General features: G+C 39.4%; 1 protein-coding gene across 6 annotated transcripts in view; it reads left to right on the plus strand.

The window, feature by feature from the left end:
• Positions 1–18,937, plus strand: part of LOC121959384 (protein TANC2-like) — a 171,403-nt gene that overhangs the window by 138,534 nt on the left and 13,932 nt on the right. For all 6 annotated transcript variants that reach the window (XM_042508672.1, XM_042508673.1, XM_042508674.1 and 3 more), the window contains 11 exons: positions 5,410–5,691; positions 5,871–5,995; positions 8,785–9,016; positions 12,302–12,471; positions 13,285–13,563; positions 14,326–14,493; positions 15,478–15,638; positions 16,748–16,856; positions 16,980–17,102; positions 18,182–18,418; positions 18,558–18,767. In XM_042508672.1, the coding sequence (XP_042364606.1) occupies positions 5,410–5,691; positions 5,871–5,995; positions 8,785–9,016; positions 12,302–12,471; positions 13,285–13,563; positions 14,326–14,493; positions 15,478–15,638; positions 16,748–16,856; positions 16,980–17,102; positions 18,182–18,418; positions 18,558–18,767 (2,096 nt within the window). The remainder of the gene's footprint in view (positions 1–5,409; positions 5,692–5,870; positions 5,996–8,784; positions 9,017–12,301; positions 12,472–13,284; positions 13,564–14,325; positions 14,494–15,477; positions 15,639–16,747; positions 16,857–16,979; positions 17,103–18,181; positions 18,419–18,557; positions 18,768–18,937) is intronic.

Below are 18,937 nucleotides of genomic sequence, written 5' to 3' on the forward strand. Positions count from 1 at the left end.
TCTTTTTCGAACTAAAACCATGAACGAAAACCACAATTGCTATTGTTAGATCCCCTCCTCGGAATGTTAAAGGGTTCTTGATAGAACCCCTTGTACCCCTGTAGGTGACATCAAGTTGAAACCCTTGGACTATAAATAGGTATTTGGTAGAACCTCCTGGGTTGGTTCTAGAATAAATCCTTTGAATATGAAAGGGTTTTGGTTAAAAACCTCCGGGTGGGTTCCAGAATGAACCCTTGGAGTATGACAGGGTTCTTGGTAGAGCCTCCCAGGTGGGTTCCAGCTGAAACCCTTGTATTATAAATGGGTTCTTGATAGAACCCCTTAGGCGGATTCTAGATGAAACCCTTGGAATATAAAGCGGTTCTCGTAAAATCCCCCTGGATTGGTTCAGGCTGAAACCTTTGGAATATGAAAGGGTTAGAACACCCTAGGTGGGTTCTAGATGTAAGCCTTAGAATATGAAAGGTTTTTTGATAGACCCCTGGGGTAAGATCTTTGAAAACCGTGGGAATGTGTGTGTGTGTGTGTGTGTGTGTGTGTGTGTGTGTGTGTGTGTGTGTGTGTGTGTGAACCTCACATATGCACACATATTTAGACACAGAAAGTTAGATGTGTATAATTACTTTTCGGCTCCTCGACAATGCCACATAAATAAGGCACTTATTCCAATCAAAATATTTTTATGACAGTTATTATTACAGTTATTACACATCACAGGTTCTCGTTCCAGATATCTAGAGTCAAAAGACCCTTTATTTCTAAGAGTGTATGCTGTTGTTAATGGCAGCATTGGGGAGTTTTTGCATTTCCCATCACCAGTGTTGCATCAGGTCCATTCTTTCACAGCCTGACGCCCAACTAGAAGAATATTACATCAGTGTTTTTGCCTCTTTGTTTCCCTCCGACTGTGTCTGTTGAGTTAGCACTAAAATAATCTGACCAGGGAATATGGATGAAATGGCTTTTATTACACTGGGCTGCAGCCGGCGCAGAGCTTAGTGCAGTGAAAACGCAGCACCGGCCGTGCACTCAGAACAAAACCAGGACAGCTTTTTCACCCACATCCAGGTATATCTGTTTTGCTGATTGCATAAGTATCCCTCTCACTCTGCGATTATAATTAGCATTCCTGGACAAAACAAAAAAAATACGTGCAACAGCACTTTGGAGTGTGGTAAAAGAATACATTAAGCGCAATATCAGCTCATTATGTTTTGAAGTCGTGCTCCTAATCAGCACACTGGAGTCATTTACAGAACATATACGGCTCTAACGCAGCGCTCCCTCCCTGCCACCTCGTATATTCTGCAGCTCTGTACCTGCACACCGTATAGAATTTTCTGCCGACACACATAAATTCTCACGCCGTCTTCTCCAAGCGGCCTAATGTATGATACATATTTCGTACAGCTCTGACTCACTGTGTGCTTATCGCTAGTGTACTGCAGGGTGTGAAAAGAACTACTGCACTGGCTGTCATCTGACCGGCAGCTATTTCTCACAGCACACTCATCAAACTGAACCTCAGCGAAGGAAACAAACAGAAAAAACTGAGGTGTAAATCCGGTTTTACAGTTCGTCTGAGCCTTTCTGTAACAACTCCAAATTTCTCTTGATTACTTTATGTTGACAGACTGAAGATGGTAACTGAGTGTAACGTTCACAGTTCTGTCTGATATCAGGCAGGATAATTCACAGACCTTGTTTGGAGCAGTTTCATGTCGTAAATATTTTTCTTTTAACCAAACTACACTACACATCACATGAAACTGCTCACAATAAGGTCTGTGGATTATCTTAAGTACCACAAGCTGATTGCCATATTGTTCCATTATATTGAAGAGGAGGCAGATATCGCTACACCCAAAAAATTTAGGTTGATAAATAGCACTACAGGTAAGAGGTAATATATGTACTTTTGATTTTGAGGGGAACTGTCCTTTTGTGGCCAGCCTGTAATTCACACTCAGTAGTCTGTGGAGTTTGAGGTTGGAGTCCCCCATCCGAGGGTCGAGTTACTTCCAGGATTCAATTATTTTTATGGGGATTGATTGATCTCGCCTGGCGCTATGGAACCAATTAGATTCTCCCAAATGTGTGAACCTTCCCCAACCTCCCCTCCAGACTAACTGAGGAATACGCTCGATGTAATTCAAAGGATTTCAATTAGTAATCGACCCCGGTCTGGTGGTTCCCCTGTATTTCTGACATCATGATGTGCTGATGCTATTGCTGCTTCCTCTTTTTTTCTGTTCATTGAGTTACACCAGTGATACTCAACTTATGGCCGGCGGGGCAAATCTGGTCACCGATAGGGTGCTGGGTGGCCCCCAAACCGTTTTCTAACTCCCAATAAAAATATAGTCATTCACAGTGAGAAATGTTTTTGTACTTTTAGTATACATAAGGTGCCAGAGTGCATAAAATAACATAAATAGAGCTTGTTTATAAAAAAAAAGTGCTAATGGAGGATCCTCCACACCCCCCAACAGGTCCTACCAAACCCCTAATCCTAGAAATGTCCTGAAACACCAGAAATGCCCTACAATCCAAGAAATGTTCTAACATCTTAGAAATGCCCTAAAATCCTAGAAACATCCCGAAATTTAAAAAAGCATTCTAAATTCCTAGAAATGTCCTGAATTCCTTGAAACATGCTAAAATCCAAGAAATGTGCTAAATTCCCAGAAATGTGCGGAAATCCAAGAAATGTGCTAAATTTCTAGAAACTTGCTAAATTCCAAGAAATGTGCAGAAATCTAAGAAATGTGCTAAATTCTTTGAAACGTGCTAAAATCCAAGAAATGTCCTACAATCCAAGAAATTTCCTAAATTAAAGTATTGTCTAAAAATCTGAGGAATGTCCTAAAATTCTAGAAACGCCCTAAAACCCCAGAAATGTCCTAAAATCCTAGAAACATCTGGAAATCCCCCAAACGTCCTCAAATCCTGGAAACGTCCTACAAGTATTGTCCTAAAATCCTAGATACGTCCTAGATCCTAGAAACGTATATGGAGCTGCTGTCCCCCTGTCATTTTGCAAAAGTGGCCCCAAAGCAAAGCAAGTTGAGTATCTCTGAGCTACACTTTGCTGCTTTGTGCTCTGACAACGCTGTCCTCATTCCTGTCCTCACTGTCTTTCTTTCTCCCCTCTCTCGTTACTCTGTCTTCCTCTCTCTTTCTCTTCCTCTCTCTCTGTCTCTGTGCTTGCTGTTCGTCTCAGCTTCCGCTAATAACACCCATGCCTGGCAATCCCAGTCACGTAAGTTCCTTTAATTTTCATTCGTTGCATCAGGCTCTGCTCGCTGTCGCCAAGCTTGCTGGCTGGTGCTTTACAAGTCAGAGTGGCACACTCACTCTCTCGCCAGCAAAGCGTTTTGGATTATTCAACTCACATTCTCAATAAGGCATAATTGCCAGATTCTGATATAACATTTAAAGAAATGACACACCAGATAGAAGAGAGCATGTTTTTTTTTTTTTTACCCTCAAAGCTCAAATCAGCTTTTAAAAGACGGCACCCAGGAGATGACACCCAGAAGCAGCAGACTTAAATTTTACACTGAATTTATCACACGGCTTCAGAAGTTCATACCAGATTCATTTTACCCTCATTAGTCTTTAATGGTCCATATGTTCTGCTGAAAAGATGCCCAACCTCTGGAGGACTTTAGTTTAATGACTCCCCCTAGTGAGGAAAATCAACAGTCGGCAGTGGCTGTTAAAGTAGTCACTCCCCGGACTTTTCTGCACATTTTCTTCGCAATGAAATGAGCTCAAAGCAAACAAATCTGGATTGTAAAAGCAGTACCCTCCTTTGAGTTCTTGAGCTAAATTTTCTTGGTCTCAGCATTACATAAGCTATATTTTTTCTGCTTCATCTTTGGCTTATTATAAGCTCATAGTGAGTACTTTTTTCCCATATTTAACTTACTTAGCACATTTTATAGCCAGCGCTTTTATATATACTAAAAGGATGCAACGGTGCAGTTTGCCACATAAACCTGGAGCATAAAAATATTCCTTTTACACATGAATCATTAACCCATGGGTATACATTTAATTTTTTAGGGAACACTTTCCATTGGGTTATTAATTTTTTTAGTGATGTTGATCTTTAGCGTTTAATTACATGAATATCTTTGTTTTTGTGACCCTAGAATTTATATAAACACACTTATTTTGTTGTCAGTAAATGTATAAAAGGTCAATTAAGTGGAGAATTCAGCAATTAAACAGTTAAAATGGGATTAAAAGGGAATACTACACCTCCCAAGTGACCATTTTTAGATTAATAACATGAAATTCTGTTTAATTCCTGAAGAAAGCTTTGTTTTTCTTGCATGCTTAACGAAGAATCCAAAAACTGGGAAAAGTCTTGATGCATTGAAATCATTGGAGTCCAAACAGATCGACAGCGAAACTAAATCAAAACATCCATTTACGAACTCTTACACAACTCATACAGTAAAATCCAAGTCACATACATCAGTACTTCCCCCACAGTCAGCGAACTTAACTAAAAGTACAATTTAATCTTTAACCTCTTCAAAGGTTCCTTCGACAAAAACAGACATTTTTCCTCGCTCAGCACAGGAGCTGTTTGTCTACCACTGCCTTTATCAGTTAGTTTGCTTGTGTTATTGTGTGACTGTTGTGTTTTAAACAGTTAGTTCAGTTTCACCAAAGTCAGATAGTAACACAAGTAAACTACCGTTTAATGCGCCTGTAAACTAGCAGCTCCCATTTTCAGTGAGGAAAAATGACTGTTTCTGTCAGTGGAGTCTGACTTTCTGGTAAGTTTCTCGTAAGAAAAGGCTGAATATTTTCAAAGTACTGAGCATACGACTGGATAAATGAGACTTGGATTACACTGCACGGGTTGTGTGAGATTTTTTAAATAGATGTTTTTATATATTTTGCCTGATGTTAAAAGTTGACCCCATTTCACTTAAATTCATAGAGAATTTTTTCAGCTTTTAAATTCTTTTTTCACAGTTAAGGGATGAGAGAAAAACAAAGTTTATGAATTCAGCATAACACAGGGGAAATTATGAATAAACAAATAGTCATATTGGGGGTGAAGTATTCCTTTAAGGGACACAAATATTTATAGTATGTGAGAAAATACTTACCAGTACTAGTACTAGTAGTACTAACACCTGTTGCTTGTCTATGCGTAGATATTTGGATTTTTATGTGTTTGGATAAATATTTTGTGTATATGTGCACATCTGTGTATTATTAGCATGTTATAATTGATGCTTTTTACACAGAGTAACTCACCCTGTTTCAGTTTCCAGATACATTACTGCAAGAAAGCAGAAGATTGTTAATTATAAAACACAAATGTAAGTACATAAATGTGGCTTATAACTCTAATACTCTGTTTCTTTGATCATTCAGTGCGTTTTGCACCTTATCGGCCTCAAGACATCGCCCTCAAACCTCTGCTGTTTGAGGTGCCGAGCATCACCATGGACTCTGTCTTCACGGGCCGCGAGTGGCTCTTCCAGGAGATCGACGCCCACCTCAACAGCCCCAACGCCAGCACCAACCGCGGCGTGGCAGTCGTGGGTAACATCGGCTTCGGCAAGACCGCGATCATCTCGCGCCTTGTGGCGCTCAGCTGCCACGGCACCCGCATGAGACAGATTGCCTCCGACAGTCCTCAGGCCTCGCCCAAACGTAGGCATCCACTTCTTTAATGTTTTTCTCAAGTCTCTCTGAAGATTTGTAAAATTGCATTATTTTAGAAATCTTGGACAATCTCTCTTCATTCTTTTTGTTTTGAGAGTATCAGTGTGAAAAGACTGCATGAATGTGACAGAGCTGTCCCTGACTGTGTTGTGCCGTCTTGTGTCCAGATGGAGAGGGGCTCCCTCTCACTCAGCCCCAGCCCACACACGGCACCCTGGGAGGAGGCAGCTGTCCCGGGACCCCTGAGATGAGGCGACGTCAGGAAGAAGCCATGAGGAGGCTGGCATCTCAGGTACACCTGTGACCGTGAACACACACATATTTACATTTTATCCTCTGATTTACAGACAAAACACCCTTAAGATTACAACAGAATGTGGCAGGAACATTTGTCTCGAAGTACTTAATTACTCTGTTGTGGTCGTTTGGTCTGTTTTTGACTTTTTCTCCTTTCATTGGCTTCTTTTACAAATGCAAATGACCAATTTTTCAACCATTTAGTCCAAAATTAAGTGTGCTCGAGTGATTTTAATACGTGATTTTCCAGCTTTCAATTAATGGCCGTATATAACAGGAAGATAAGTGCACAGGCTGAAGCCACTTATGAACATTTCTGCCTCCCCACACCTCCATTTCCCCTTCAACATCCACAGCTGTGTAAAATCATATATAGGAATTTAACTGCCAAATATTATGCCAGGGTTCTCATTTGCATACTACTGTATTGTCACTTTTTCCTTTCATCTTTTCTTCATCGAAGAGCAGCACTGCATACATGATTATTAAGAAGATATATTACTGCGTCAGTAAAATGGTCATACGTGTTATAATAGTAAATGTCTGTGTTTGTAGTTCAGTGTGAAGTTTTCGGCTTCAGTCCGTCAGTAATTGAAAAAAACGCATGATAATTTTAAAAGGCTCCTTTTAATATCTTAATTTTTCAATTAGTAACAACAGAGGTGGTTGGATAGCCAATGATTCGCTCTTTTAAAAAAGGCCTTTTCTAAATAACAAGCGCAGACACGGCTCTTTAATGCCGCCTGCGAGCTATCGACTCACACATGGTTTTCTCCTCGAGGTGGGAGACTTTAAACGGGTGGAGATAAGTTGGAGGCTGCGGATCCTTTAAGACTTAAAATGTCTGTAATACGTCTTTACTAATAAAAAGCTTTAAAAAAGTATTAAATTGTGTTAATTCAAATTGGATGGGTCTTAAATGTTTTTTGGTCATGTTACTGCAAGAATTTCAGGTGTCCAAACCACAAGAACATGTAGGATGAAAAATGACTTTAGTGTCAATAAATATATAAATACATACAGGAATAAATAAACAAATAAATATATAAATGTATGAATAAATGCAGGATGAATAAATAATAATAAAAAAATGTATAAATGAAATGAAATGAAAAAATAAATATAATAAATACTGAAGTAAATAAATAAAATACTTACTGAATGCTCAAATAGATAAATCCATCTATAAATGCATAAAAGATAAATAAAAGAATTAATGAATAAATAAGTGTTTAAATAAATATGAAAATAAATAGATAAGTGCATAAATAAATAAACGTGTATAATTAAACAGGAAACATCTAAATATCTTAAATGTATTTCTATGTTTTGTACAGCTACCAAATACTGAGATAGGAGATCCCGAATACTGCATTTATTTATTAATGCATTTATTTGCATATTTCTTTCAGTATTTATTTATCTTTTTATCTATGCTATGCCTTTTTTAAAATTATTTAAATATTTCTCAAGCATCTATGTATTTATGTGCATATTTTCCAGCATTTGATTGTTCTTTTATCTATGCATTTATTTATTTATTTATCAGCATATTTTTTTCAGCTTTTTTTTTCTTGTCCTGCATATGTGAAACCTTGTATGCGAGTATTGTCCTTATTTTACCCTCTCTTCCCGTTTACAATGTGCAATGAGTCTGCATTGTTAAACTAAGGCCTACCTCTGCCTCATATATACTACTTCTTTTTACTTACCTGCAGTGCTTGAATGGGAAGATGATTTTTTCTTAAAATTGGTTTAAAATGTTCTTAAGAAGGTTGTTAAAAGCCTTAAGTGTATGTGTCTGACACCTGTAGACACCCTGTACTGGAGCATTTAACTTGTTTTAACCTGCCTGCATTGTGAATCTATAGGATGCGTGAAACCGTCTCTCTTTCCCGCTCCTCTTCCTGTCTGCTGTTGCACCTCAGTCCCCCTCGCCTGCTGCTTAGCCATCTGCATCCCCGGTCCCAGCCTGATGCATTATGCAGATGTGTTTAAAAAAGAAAAAACAACTTTGCCAGGGAGCCTTATGAAATATTTATACCTGCAGAAAGCCATTTCCCAGCCAAGCTATTAGATCTTGTTAACTCTGTGCATTAATAATTGAGCTCATTCCCTTTTTCACCCCTTTTGTCTTAAAGCCCTTTATACCATTGTGACCAAAAAATTTGCATTTCATTTTGATTAGTCTTTTTTTTTTCTATCCCCTTTTTCCTCGCTGCCCCTCTGATCGCTGCCATCGCCGCTGAAAATCCAAACTCTGTGTGATCTCTCAGTCCCAGGCGCGCTTGGTCACACCTGCTTCTATTGTTCAGTCGACTAACCTCCCAGAAAGCTCACCTACCCTCCACAAAGACTTTTATTAATTTATACATTTCATCATAAACATGTTTCCTGTGAAATGTGACAGTTTAACACTTGACTCCATCGTGCCACAGTCTTCCAACACATGAGCATGCATGAGCTACCTCCGAATCTCTCCTGGCTGCCGGAAGCGATGAATTATTAATAGCTGAAACCGTACAGCGAAACGAGAAGTATTATGTTTCATTATACTGCAATCATCCAGCATGAAGTTGACTCAATCCCAAATGAGTTGTAGCCGTAGTAGACGCTTGGAAAACTGTCTCTGCTCTGACGGAGCTTACACAAAAGTGTAATTTCTAAAAGTGTGTCATCTGACACCCAAACTCCCCAACACTCAGAGGTGGAGGTGGATTGGAAGTGTCCACCTTTGTTTTCCTTTGAGTGACCAGTCCTCTCCCAACTCTCTGTCTCCCCCAGGTGGTGGCGTACCACTACTGCCAGGCAGATAACGCCTACACCTGCTTGGTGCCGGAGTTTGTGCACAACGTGGCGGCTTTGCTGTGCCGCTCGCCGCACCTAGTCGCCTACAGGGAGCAGCTGCTGAGGGAGCCGCACCTACAGAGCATCCTGAGTCTGCGCTCCTGCGTCCAGGACCCCCTGGCCTCCTTCAGGAGGGGTGTCCTGGAGCCCCTGGATGCACTTTACAATGGTAACAATACTATTATTGGTATAGCATATATTAAACCAGGTTGCAAAGTGCATCAAAATATGCATGCGCTTTAACCCTTTGAACTATGAGCAAACTGGTTTGATTTCTTTGGAAAACAGGGAAAAGAAGCAATGACCAACTTGACAAGAAATGCGAGAACCTGTTAAAGGGTGATAAGAAAATTACTTAAAAATTAGTTTTAAAAAGAGGGGAGGATTATTGAAAAAAATATCCAAAATATGTCCAGAAAAATAAAAGTTTCTTTAGAATAATTTTATATTTAAAATTACATCACAGAAAAAAATATAATAAATAATAAATATAAAAACATCACATATTTTTAATTTTTAGCACTTTTTTGGGGTCATTTTCCTGTTTTTTGTTTTGTGTTTTTTTTTTTAAGATTAGTTTTTGGCTGTATTTAAGCGTAAAAGGGGGAGAAGGGATGACATGCAGGACAAGGCCACTGCGCCACTGTTCTGTTTTTTACTTTGCCTTTTTTCTTATTTTCAGGTAATTTTTTTGCAACTCTAACTATTTTTTTGCTAATTTTAAGCCACATGTTGTCAAGTTGCTCGTTGCATTCTGCCCATGTTTTTGAAAGAAATTAAACTAATTTGCTAAAGTTTCTAAGCTTTAAACAATAGAAATACAAGTACAACCATAAAATTGTGATATGAACAAAGAAACCAACACTACGCAGAAAAGCAAACAGAAGAAAGGGAGATCACACAGAAGTTACAAATCAGACTTACAATACACTTTAATCAATGATTTAAAAACAAGTGATGGGAAGCATAATCACCTCAGGTAGAGAACTCCAGAGCCTAGAGACCCTGATGGCAAAGATGCGGTCACCTTTGGTCACCAGCCATATATGTTTCTGCAAACTACAAATATGTTACTTTTGAGCGTTTCATACGGTTCAAAAGTGACATAGTATATTACCTGACTATGTCAGAAGGTGGAGGTAAAGGTGGATGGCGTGACACTTGAGCAGGTGACAACTGTCAAGCTACCGAATGCTGCAGACTTCTGTTTGAGACCCACAAACAACAAAACCGGCTCTTTATAAGCCAGTTATTGTTTTTAGCAACCTGTCGCTTTTGTTTTTCCACCAGGGACAGTGCCTCAAAAGTAAATTTTTACCTAGAAATTGCCGGCCTTTCCAGCAGTGATTGTGCCACCAAAATCTTTTGTTTTACTTCAGTTTTTTTCTCTTGGCTTAATATAATAGAATAACTGATGATAGGCAGGAAAGGGGAGAAAGGGGACGGCAGCAGCAGGGAGTCAGTATTGAACACGAGCTGCTGCAGTGAGGACTCAGCCTTTTGTACATCATGCGCCCTACCAGGTGATCTATGGGGCGCCTCATGACTGAGTTTTTATAAGCCCAAACATGATCTTTTTCAAATTATTATTAACACATTATTAACACAGACATCAGAGCAGCCACAGAATAGATGTTAAGTTGAAAAGAAGTGTAATATTGTGCAAAATAATGCAGCACTTCATTCCACGAGTTTACTTTTCATCAAAAATATGTGTTTTTCAGAGCTTTAAGGAAGACTTCACCTGCAAAATGATCATTTGAATATCAGTCACTCACTGTGTGTTACGTTGAGCTTGTGAAGAAATCTTTGTTTTTCTCTCGCGCCACCATGCTGAACAAAGAATCCAAGAGGCAAAACATTCTTCATGAATTGAAGTAATCAGGGTCCGCTCCTGGCAACACTAAAACTGTATAAAAACATGTTTACAAAGTTTTACACAACTCCTGCAGAATAAACCAATTCTCATTTATCCACTTCTTCCCAAACACACGCACTTTCACTGAAACATTATGATTTAAATCACCTTAAAACCGAGTAGCTCATGCTGCATCTTGTACAGGAAAGTGTTTTAAAAAGTACGTTTTTGGTAAAAAATTAATGTGTTTTGGAAGTACTAAGGCTGGATAAATGAGACTTGAATTCCACTGCACGGGGTTGTGTGAAAGTTTGTAAACAGATGTTTAGATATAGTTTTATTGCTGTTAAATGTGGGCCCCTATTTTTCTCTGCTTTTGGTTTCTTAATTCACTGCGGAGGCATGTGAGAAACAAAGTTTTCTTCATGAATTCAATGTAACACAGGGTGAGTAGTTGATATACAAATGGTCATGTTCAGGTGAAGTTTTCCTTTAAAGAGAAAAGCTGACAACATGCAGTATCTCCTCAGGTGTAACTGTGTATATAAACTCATATATATTTAGTAATCCCTGGATTCAATCATTTTTAATAATTTATCTAAAAAATTAGAGGCCTACAGTGCTCTGCAGCTCTCTGTGAGTCATTCTTTTTGCTCTGTTGGTCTGAACGTCTCACATTTCTCATAATAAGCTGGAATGTGTAATAATTTAAGAGTATTTTGCCTCACATTCAAACACATAGCTTTTGGTTATTTGTAATTGATGCCTCTTTAGACCTCAGCATTTGATTTATGCTTTCACTTGAATCCGTGGTGCGTAATATTAGATGCATCTTGTGCACAATGAGCTCAAGATTAAATCTCTAAGCTGCAACTGAATCTTTTTCTTTCTGCTAACTCATTAAACCAAGCAGAGCTTCATGGGTTGTATATTGTTCCAAAATTTTATTTTAAATAGGGATAAAAATCAAAACTGATTTAGTTTTAAATATGAAGTAAAATATAACTTTGTGGATTATTCAGAAATTTAAAGTGGTATTCAAGATGCAAACAATGTCTTCTCCAGTCAAATGATACCTGCATTTGATTCTTTCAGTACCCAGATCCCGAAAAAAAGATGATTTGTATGTTTTTTCTCGAAGCCAGTTACCACAGGTGTGACATGTAATTGGCCCACTATTGCAGCAGCTACAACACATCAGTCTGTGGTGTGGTTAAATTGAGCGTGGTGTATTTGATGGACTCAGGATTTGGGATTTTGCAGCATTGTACATATCTAATTTTGAATTTTTTGCACATATTTGTGAATGTTGGGGGGTGGGAGGGGGCAAACTGGTTTTAGGATGTAGAAATGACTGTGCCCTGATAATTTTATAGCTGCAATTTTGCACAGATTTGATATTTATCATGATAAGGTGGAGTCTGATATTGGGATAATAATGTTTTTAAAATTTTATGAACATTAATTTATCTGTTCCACCTACCTGCCCCAGGAATACAGGCAGAAAAGAGCAGCTTTGCTCCTTGTTTTATAAAAGGTTAATGTTTTAATGTGCGCTGTCCGTGTCTAAATAAAATTACATTACATTCGTTTCAGAGAGGAAGATCAGCTCCGAGGAGGATCTCATCATCCTCATAGACGGTCTCAACGAGGCAGAGTTCCACAAGCCGGACTACGGAGACACCATCGTGTCCTTCCTCACCAAAACCATCAACAAGTTCCCTCCCTGGCTCAAACTGGTCGTCACAGTCAGAACTACGCTACAGGTCAGTGAGGAGTTTCATACAGATTGCAGTGATATTTAATTTACTTCAAAAAGTTTCATTTGTAATTTCTATATTTGGTAGTTATTGTAAAGACTGATGTTGGTTGACAAATGTAGAAAGCTGAAAAAAATATTTATATAAAGTATTTTTTATTGCACTTTTTGACAAGGTACACTGTTTGTGTGCCTAAAAAATCAATATTGCTACTAATTATTGACCTATCCGGGACTGTGATAATCAACAACAAAAAATATCATTAAGTATATGAAAAATAACCACTTTTTAGTGGTTTTTTTTTTTTTTCATTTAAAATAACAGTAGCATTATGTAAACAAACTGCCATTTAAGCGGTTAAAATCATAAAATGAATAAATATTTGGTAGTGATTTTCAGGACTGATGTTGGTTGACAAATGTAATGCAGTGAAAGTTGAAACAAATATTTTCATATAGTATTTTATGGCACTTTTTAACAGGGTACATTGTTTGTACCAAATGTGAAATTAATACTGCCAGCTAAGATGTTTTTAAATTAACTTTATGAGCAGGTTATTTTTGCGTCAACTGGAGGCCACAAACTGACAACACTGAATTTGTCTCTTTGACTCTGACCTTTTACTCTGTTATGCAGAGATATATTGTCTTCTCTCCCTCTGCTTTTTATTCATGAGGAAGAAATGGATGCGGGCTACTTATTCACAGCATGTTATACTTTATTTTTAACTTCTTTATGAATCATTGTAGGTGAGTAAGTCTGTAGTCTCTTGTTGCACAAATATCAAGTTCCTGTCTGAAATTACTCTTTACTGTTCAGGAGATAACCAACGCACTGCCGTTCCACCGCATCTCCCTGGACGGCCTGGAGGAGAACGACGCCATCGACCAGGACCTGCAGGGCTACATCCTGCACCGCATCCACAGCAGCCCGGAGATCCAGAACAACATCTCGCTCAACGGCAAGATGGACAACACCACCTTCGGCAAGCTCAGCGCCCACCTCAAGGCCCTGAGCCAGGGCTCCTACCTGTACCTCAAGCTCACCTTTGACCTCATCGAGAAGGGCTACCTTGTGCTCAAAAGCTCCAGCTATAAGGTACGTGGTTAGTTTGTAATGGACTTTTTCTTTTAATTGTGTTGATTGTCTTTTTAACAAATAAAGTAAAATGATGCATTACAATTAACTCCGACAAACATCTGCACCCATACATGCACATACTGTATATGTACAGTATATAAAACTGCACAAAATAACAAAATATAGTGGAAAAAGAGGGAGAGAAAGGCCTCATTCATATAAAGTATACATTTGGTCACTATAATATTACATAATCTTTTATTGCCACTGTCCCTACTCGACTACTTTATATAATTTGTCTGAGAGGGGGCCTATGCTTGAAAACTCCTTTTCTAAACTAAACATCTTGTTGCTGGTAATTTGCAAAGGCAACGCTGGAGAAGCTTTTTCTTTTTTTGATTTAACTTTGACATTCGTTGTGTAAAAGTAGTTTCATTAAATCTTCTTTTTGACAGTCGGAACCCAACACCTCTGTGATAAATAATGCAGCCGAATTGTTTTAGTGTGCATTTCATTATGAAATATTTTATCTCACACCCCCAGGTTCATTTAGTTTCATGTATTCAGAAGTGCTTCCAGACTCCATAAAAAAAAATGACGACTGATGAATTCACATTTTCGTCTCTCGGAGGAGGACCACGTGGAATAGTTGAAGACGCGCTGTACAAACACGATGCATTATTCATGTTCTGTAGAGCTACTCCGGAGGAAATCAGCATTCAGATTCTCTCCTTCCTTCCTTCCTTCCTTCCTGGCTTGCTTCCTTCTTTGCTTCCTCAGGTGGTTCCAGTCAACCTGGCCGAGGTGTACCTGCTGCAGTGCAACATGCGTTTCCCCACGCAGTCTTCGTTCGAGCGGGCGCTTCCACTGCTCAACGTGGCCGTGGCCTCGCTTCATCCGCTGACTGATGAGCAGATATATCAGGCCATCAATGCCGGCTCGCTGCAGGTAATAATCTTAAAATATACAAGAGCCTCAAACCTTTACACCTTTTAATATCTCAAGGCCTTCGTTGGAATTTATGTTTTATAAAACGGCCGTGATGATCCAGCATTCGAACTTCTCCCAAAGTCCAACATTTAAAGAGGTTAAAAGATTGTAGATTGATAAGGTTGATAAAGGGTTAAAAGATCGTAGTTGCTCGTATTTATCATTTGCTTTTGTTCGTTCGTTTGTTTTTACTCTGCCCTGGAGCCAATTAAATGTGTCAGCAAATCAGTGAAAATGTCAAAGTTATCAAATGTTTATTTAACATGGTCAGGGAAAGACCCTGAAAACTTATTTTTCCCATCAGCTTATTGTTGTGGCCGATGGGCTCCTACATGAACACAATATTTTCAACAATAGTTTTAGTTTTTCTGTATTTTTTAAATTGTCTTTTTAAAGTACTTTTTGAAGTAGACTCAGCTGGGGAAAAGGTGATGTCACCTGCTTCTGTGCACCAATCATAATTTAGCAATATTTGACTCAACATCTGATGAAAGTTGGTGTTTTTTTGTCATCACTATTCAAATCTGATCAAACTACACAGTCCTGATGAGGCAAAGTTGCCTTTAGAGTTTTTAATAAGTATTAAGTATTATTTTTACTTACTTATTTTTGCTTAATTTTTGATGAACATTTTTTTAATAAAAGAACAAATAAATAAATGCATTGAAAGTGTATTTTGCATGAAGACTGAAAGATACAACAGATGTCTTGTCATCAAGATGAAACAAACAATTAATTTTGACACGTGTAATTAATTCATTGAGAGGGTTGATGTGCACTGTGTTTTAGATTCATTTTGTGTTTGCCTAAATATCAGATATTTTATACACCTTTATAAAATTGAACCTCCAACAATTTGTAATGATGTTATTTGAGTAATATCAGCGTGACCTGTGCTATAAATAAAAAAAATTAACATGGAAACGATGTGTGTGTCTGCAGGGCACGCTGGACTGGGAAGATTTCCAGCAACGTGTAGACAACCTGTCAGTCTTCCTGGTGAAGAGGAGGGACGGGACCAGGATGTTTGTTCACCCGTCCTTCAGGGAGTGGCTGATCTGGAGAGAGGAAGGAGAAAAGACAAAGTTCCTCTGCGATCCGAGGTGAGGACGGAGCAGGACAGACAGTGGATTGAATTGAATGTTGCTCAAACTGCTCTTATGATAAGTCTTAAAGAAACAGCAACGCTTTCATTTCCTGCTTAAAAGGACACTTTACCAATTTTTAACCAGCATTGTATCACAACAGTGTGTGTCAATGAACTGTGGTAAACTCTCCTCCATCCTACTACAGCTCAGACCTCCCTGATCACATCTCAGCTCAAATCTGCTGAACGATGCATTTCACTGTCTCTAGGGCTGTTACCAGAACTACAGATTTTACTTTGTCATATTCGTTCAATGCAGAGCTGTGTTCATTGCTATCAAAGTTGCTCAGTGGCACATGAAGCCAAAAAAGCTCAGTTTTCACAAACCACTTGTGCATCATTGGGCCCATAGAGTATGCACACTAGAGATTTCCGTCATGTTGATGATGTTCAACACACTAGCACCTTTATTTCTATTGCAGCCATCCACTAGCTGTCTGTATTTTCAATGGAAGGCGACGTGGGTGTGTTATACGAGCGATAATGGAAAGGCAAGACCTTTATACATGGGAGCGGCCACCTATGAGGTATTTTTGGGAGGCGATAGTCCACGATTTCACAGAAGAATTCAAAACTTACAGATGATCGGCTAAACAAAGAGTCATGTGATGCAAAAACACGTCTAGCTCCTGCTGCATCATGAGGAAGCCAGTTCGAGGAGTACACAGTCATAGCGTCATGTGACCTATAAAAGCGAAAAAGTTGTTTTTTTTAATCACCTCAAATAACTCCTCATATGAGCATAACATTTTTTGCAATAAATGGGAGTTATTTCAAAATTGACTTCAGGCGTATTTTATATCAACTATTTCAATTTGCGCAATTTGAAGGATTATGCTGCTGTATGTAGTGTGACCCGCCATGAATGTGCAGTCAATCAGTCGTGTTTAAATTTAACTCACTCTATCAGCCGCTGGTACATTATGTTTATCTAGCAGAAGTGTAGGAACATTTTATTTCCTGTGTTATATTTAAAGCAGATCGCACCAAGTGTGCAGAACACAACGTAATGACCTGATGAGTCAGTCTGGAGTACTGAAGCACTCTGTGTCGTCCTCTCTGCAGGAGCGGTCACACCCTGCTGGCCTTCTGGTTCTCTCGGCAGGAGAACAAGCTGAACAGACAGCAGACTATTGAGCTGGGCCATCACATCCTCAAAGCACATATCTTCAAGGTACGCCATTATTTGTCTGCGCGCACATCTACACACACACACATGCACACCCACGCACAGCTGTGGTCTGGCTCCAAAGTAATGAATATTTACACTCTCTCTCTCTCTCTCTTCCTCTTCAAGGGCCTCAGCAAGAAAGTTGGGGTTTCCTCATCCATCTTGCAAGGCCTGTGGGTCTCCTACAGCACAGAGGGCCTTTCAGCTGCACTTTCTTCACTCCGAAACCTCTACACTCCCAACATCAAGGTACAGGCAGAGAGGAGTCATACTTGAAGAATATTTCAACATGTTACTACGACTACTTCAATGAAAAGCTTCCTCTCACCGGACTCAGTTTCAATATTTGAATCTATACTTTGTTAACTTTTAATTTCTTAATTTTTGGGGTTCTGTGCAGGCCATAGCCACAACTGGAGGCACTGTGTTTTTGGTTTGTCCATAGATAAGTCTGCACATACGTCCCAGTCTCGTAAACTCAATATCTCAAGAACGCCTTGAGGGATTCTCTTCAAATTTGCCATAAATGAACACTTGGGCTCAGTGATGAACTGATTAGAATTTGGTGGTTGAAGGTCACTGTGACCTTGCACCAGATTCATTCTCATAAACTTGTTACCTCAAGACAACCTTGAGAGATTTTCCTCAAATTTGGCACAAAAATCCACATTGACTCAATAATGAACTGTTTGGATTTTGGTAGTTAAAGGTCAAAATGCAAAGTCACTGTGACTTCTTCTGTCTCATTCTTGTGAACCTGATATCTCAAGAAGACTGTGACGGAGTTTCCTTAAATTTGCGCAAACATCCACTTGAACTCAACGATAAACTGACTACATTGTTCTTTTCAGAGGCATTCTGGTGTATGCGTTATCTCAAAAATTATAGGGAATTTTTTCAAATTTGACACAAATGTTCACTTGGACTTTGAGATTGAACTGATTAGATATATTATATATTTTTTTTGCCATAACAATACGCTAATTATGACAAAATCTCACAATAATGTTTAACAGGATAAATGATAATAATTGCTGATATTTTATAAGGTCAAAGGTCACCAAAAGGTCAAAGGTCAACTTCAGGGTGACATCATCATGTTCTGCAGAAACACTTTTCTGTCCATTACTCAAAGTCATATCTCAGGACCAGAAGGGGAGACTTTTTGAATTGTTGACACTAATCTTGAGACTGTGCTGATTGTAAAGATCTTCTGTGCTGCCTGGTTGAAGATGTTTTCTGTAACCGTAACTGCAACTTGATCAGGGACGCACTGAGCAACTGCGAAGCTGTTTTTAGTAAATTATTTTGTGCGTGTGTGTTTCCAGGTGAGCCGACTGCTGATGATGGGGGGCGCCAATGTAAACTACCGTACAGAGGTGCTGAACAACGCCCCCGTCCTGTGTGTCCACTCCCACCTGGGCTACATGGACATGGTGGCTCTGCTGCTCGAGTTTGGCGCCTCTGTCGACGCTCCATCTGAAAGCGGCCTCACGCCACTGGGCTACGCCGCTGCTGGAGGACACATGGCCATTGTGACTGCACTTTGCCGCAAGAGAGCGAAGGTGTGCTAAGTGTGGAGAGCGTGTGAAATAACCTTTTCTTGCCTTTTTACGACTGAGTTTGTTGTTATGTCCTGATAACGGGACGTAATTTTTAGCCAAATTCGCGGTTTAGCTGATGAACTCCGTGTCCCGTCAACAGGTGGATCACCTGGATAAGAACGGCCAGTGCGCTCTGGTTCACGCAGCTCTCAGGGGCCACATGGAGGTGGTGAAGTACCTCATCCAGAGCGACTGGTGCATGGGCTCCCAGCAGCAGCAGTCGCCACAAACCCAACAACAGGCGGCCTTCACCAAGAGCCACGCGGTCCAGCAGGCGCTCATCGCTGCAGCCAGTATGGGATACACCGAGGTACGTCTGGGAGGGAGGAGGTGTTTTCATCATCATGCTCTCTGTTGACTGCAACTCCAACACTATCACTGACAATATTGCTTTTTTAATGCATTTCTTATGTTTAAAAGCCGTTGTTTAAACGTTTGTTGAGGTATGTTTTACTTTATTTTGAAGCTACAGATGAAAAA

This window comes from Plectropomus leopardus, chromosome 19 (genome assembly GCF_008729295.1).
Source record: "Plectropomus leopardus isolate mb chromosome 19, YSFRI_Pleo_2.0, whole genome shotgun sequence".
NCBI classification, from domain to species: domain Eukaryota; kingdom Metazoa; phylum Chordata; class Actinopteri; order Perciformes; family Serranidae; genus Plectropomus; species Plectropomus leopardus.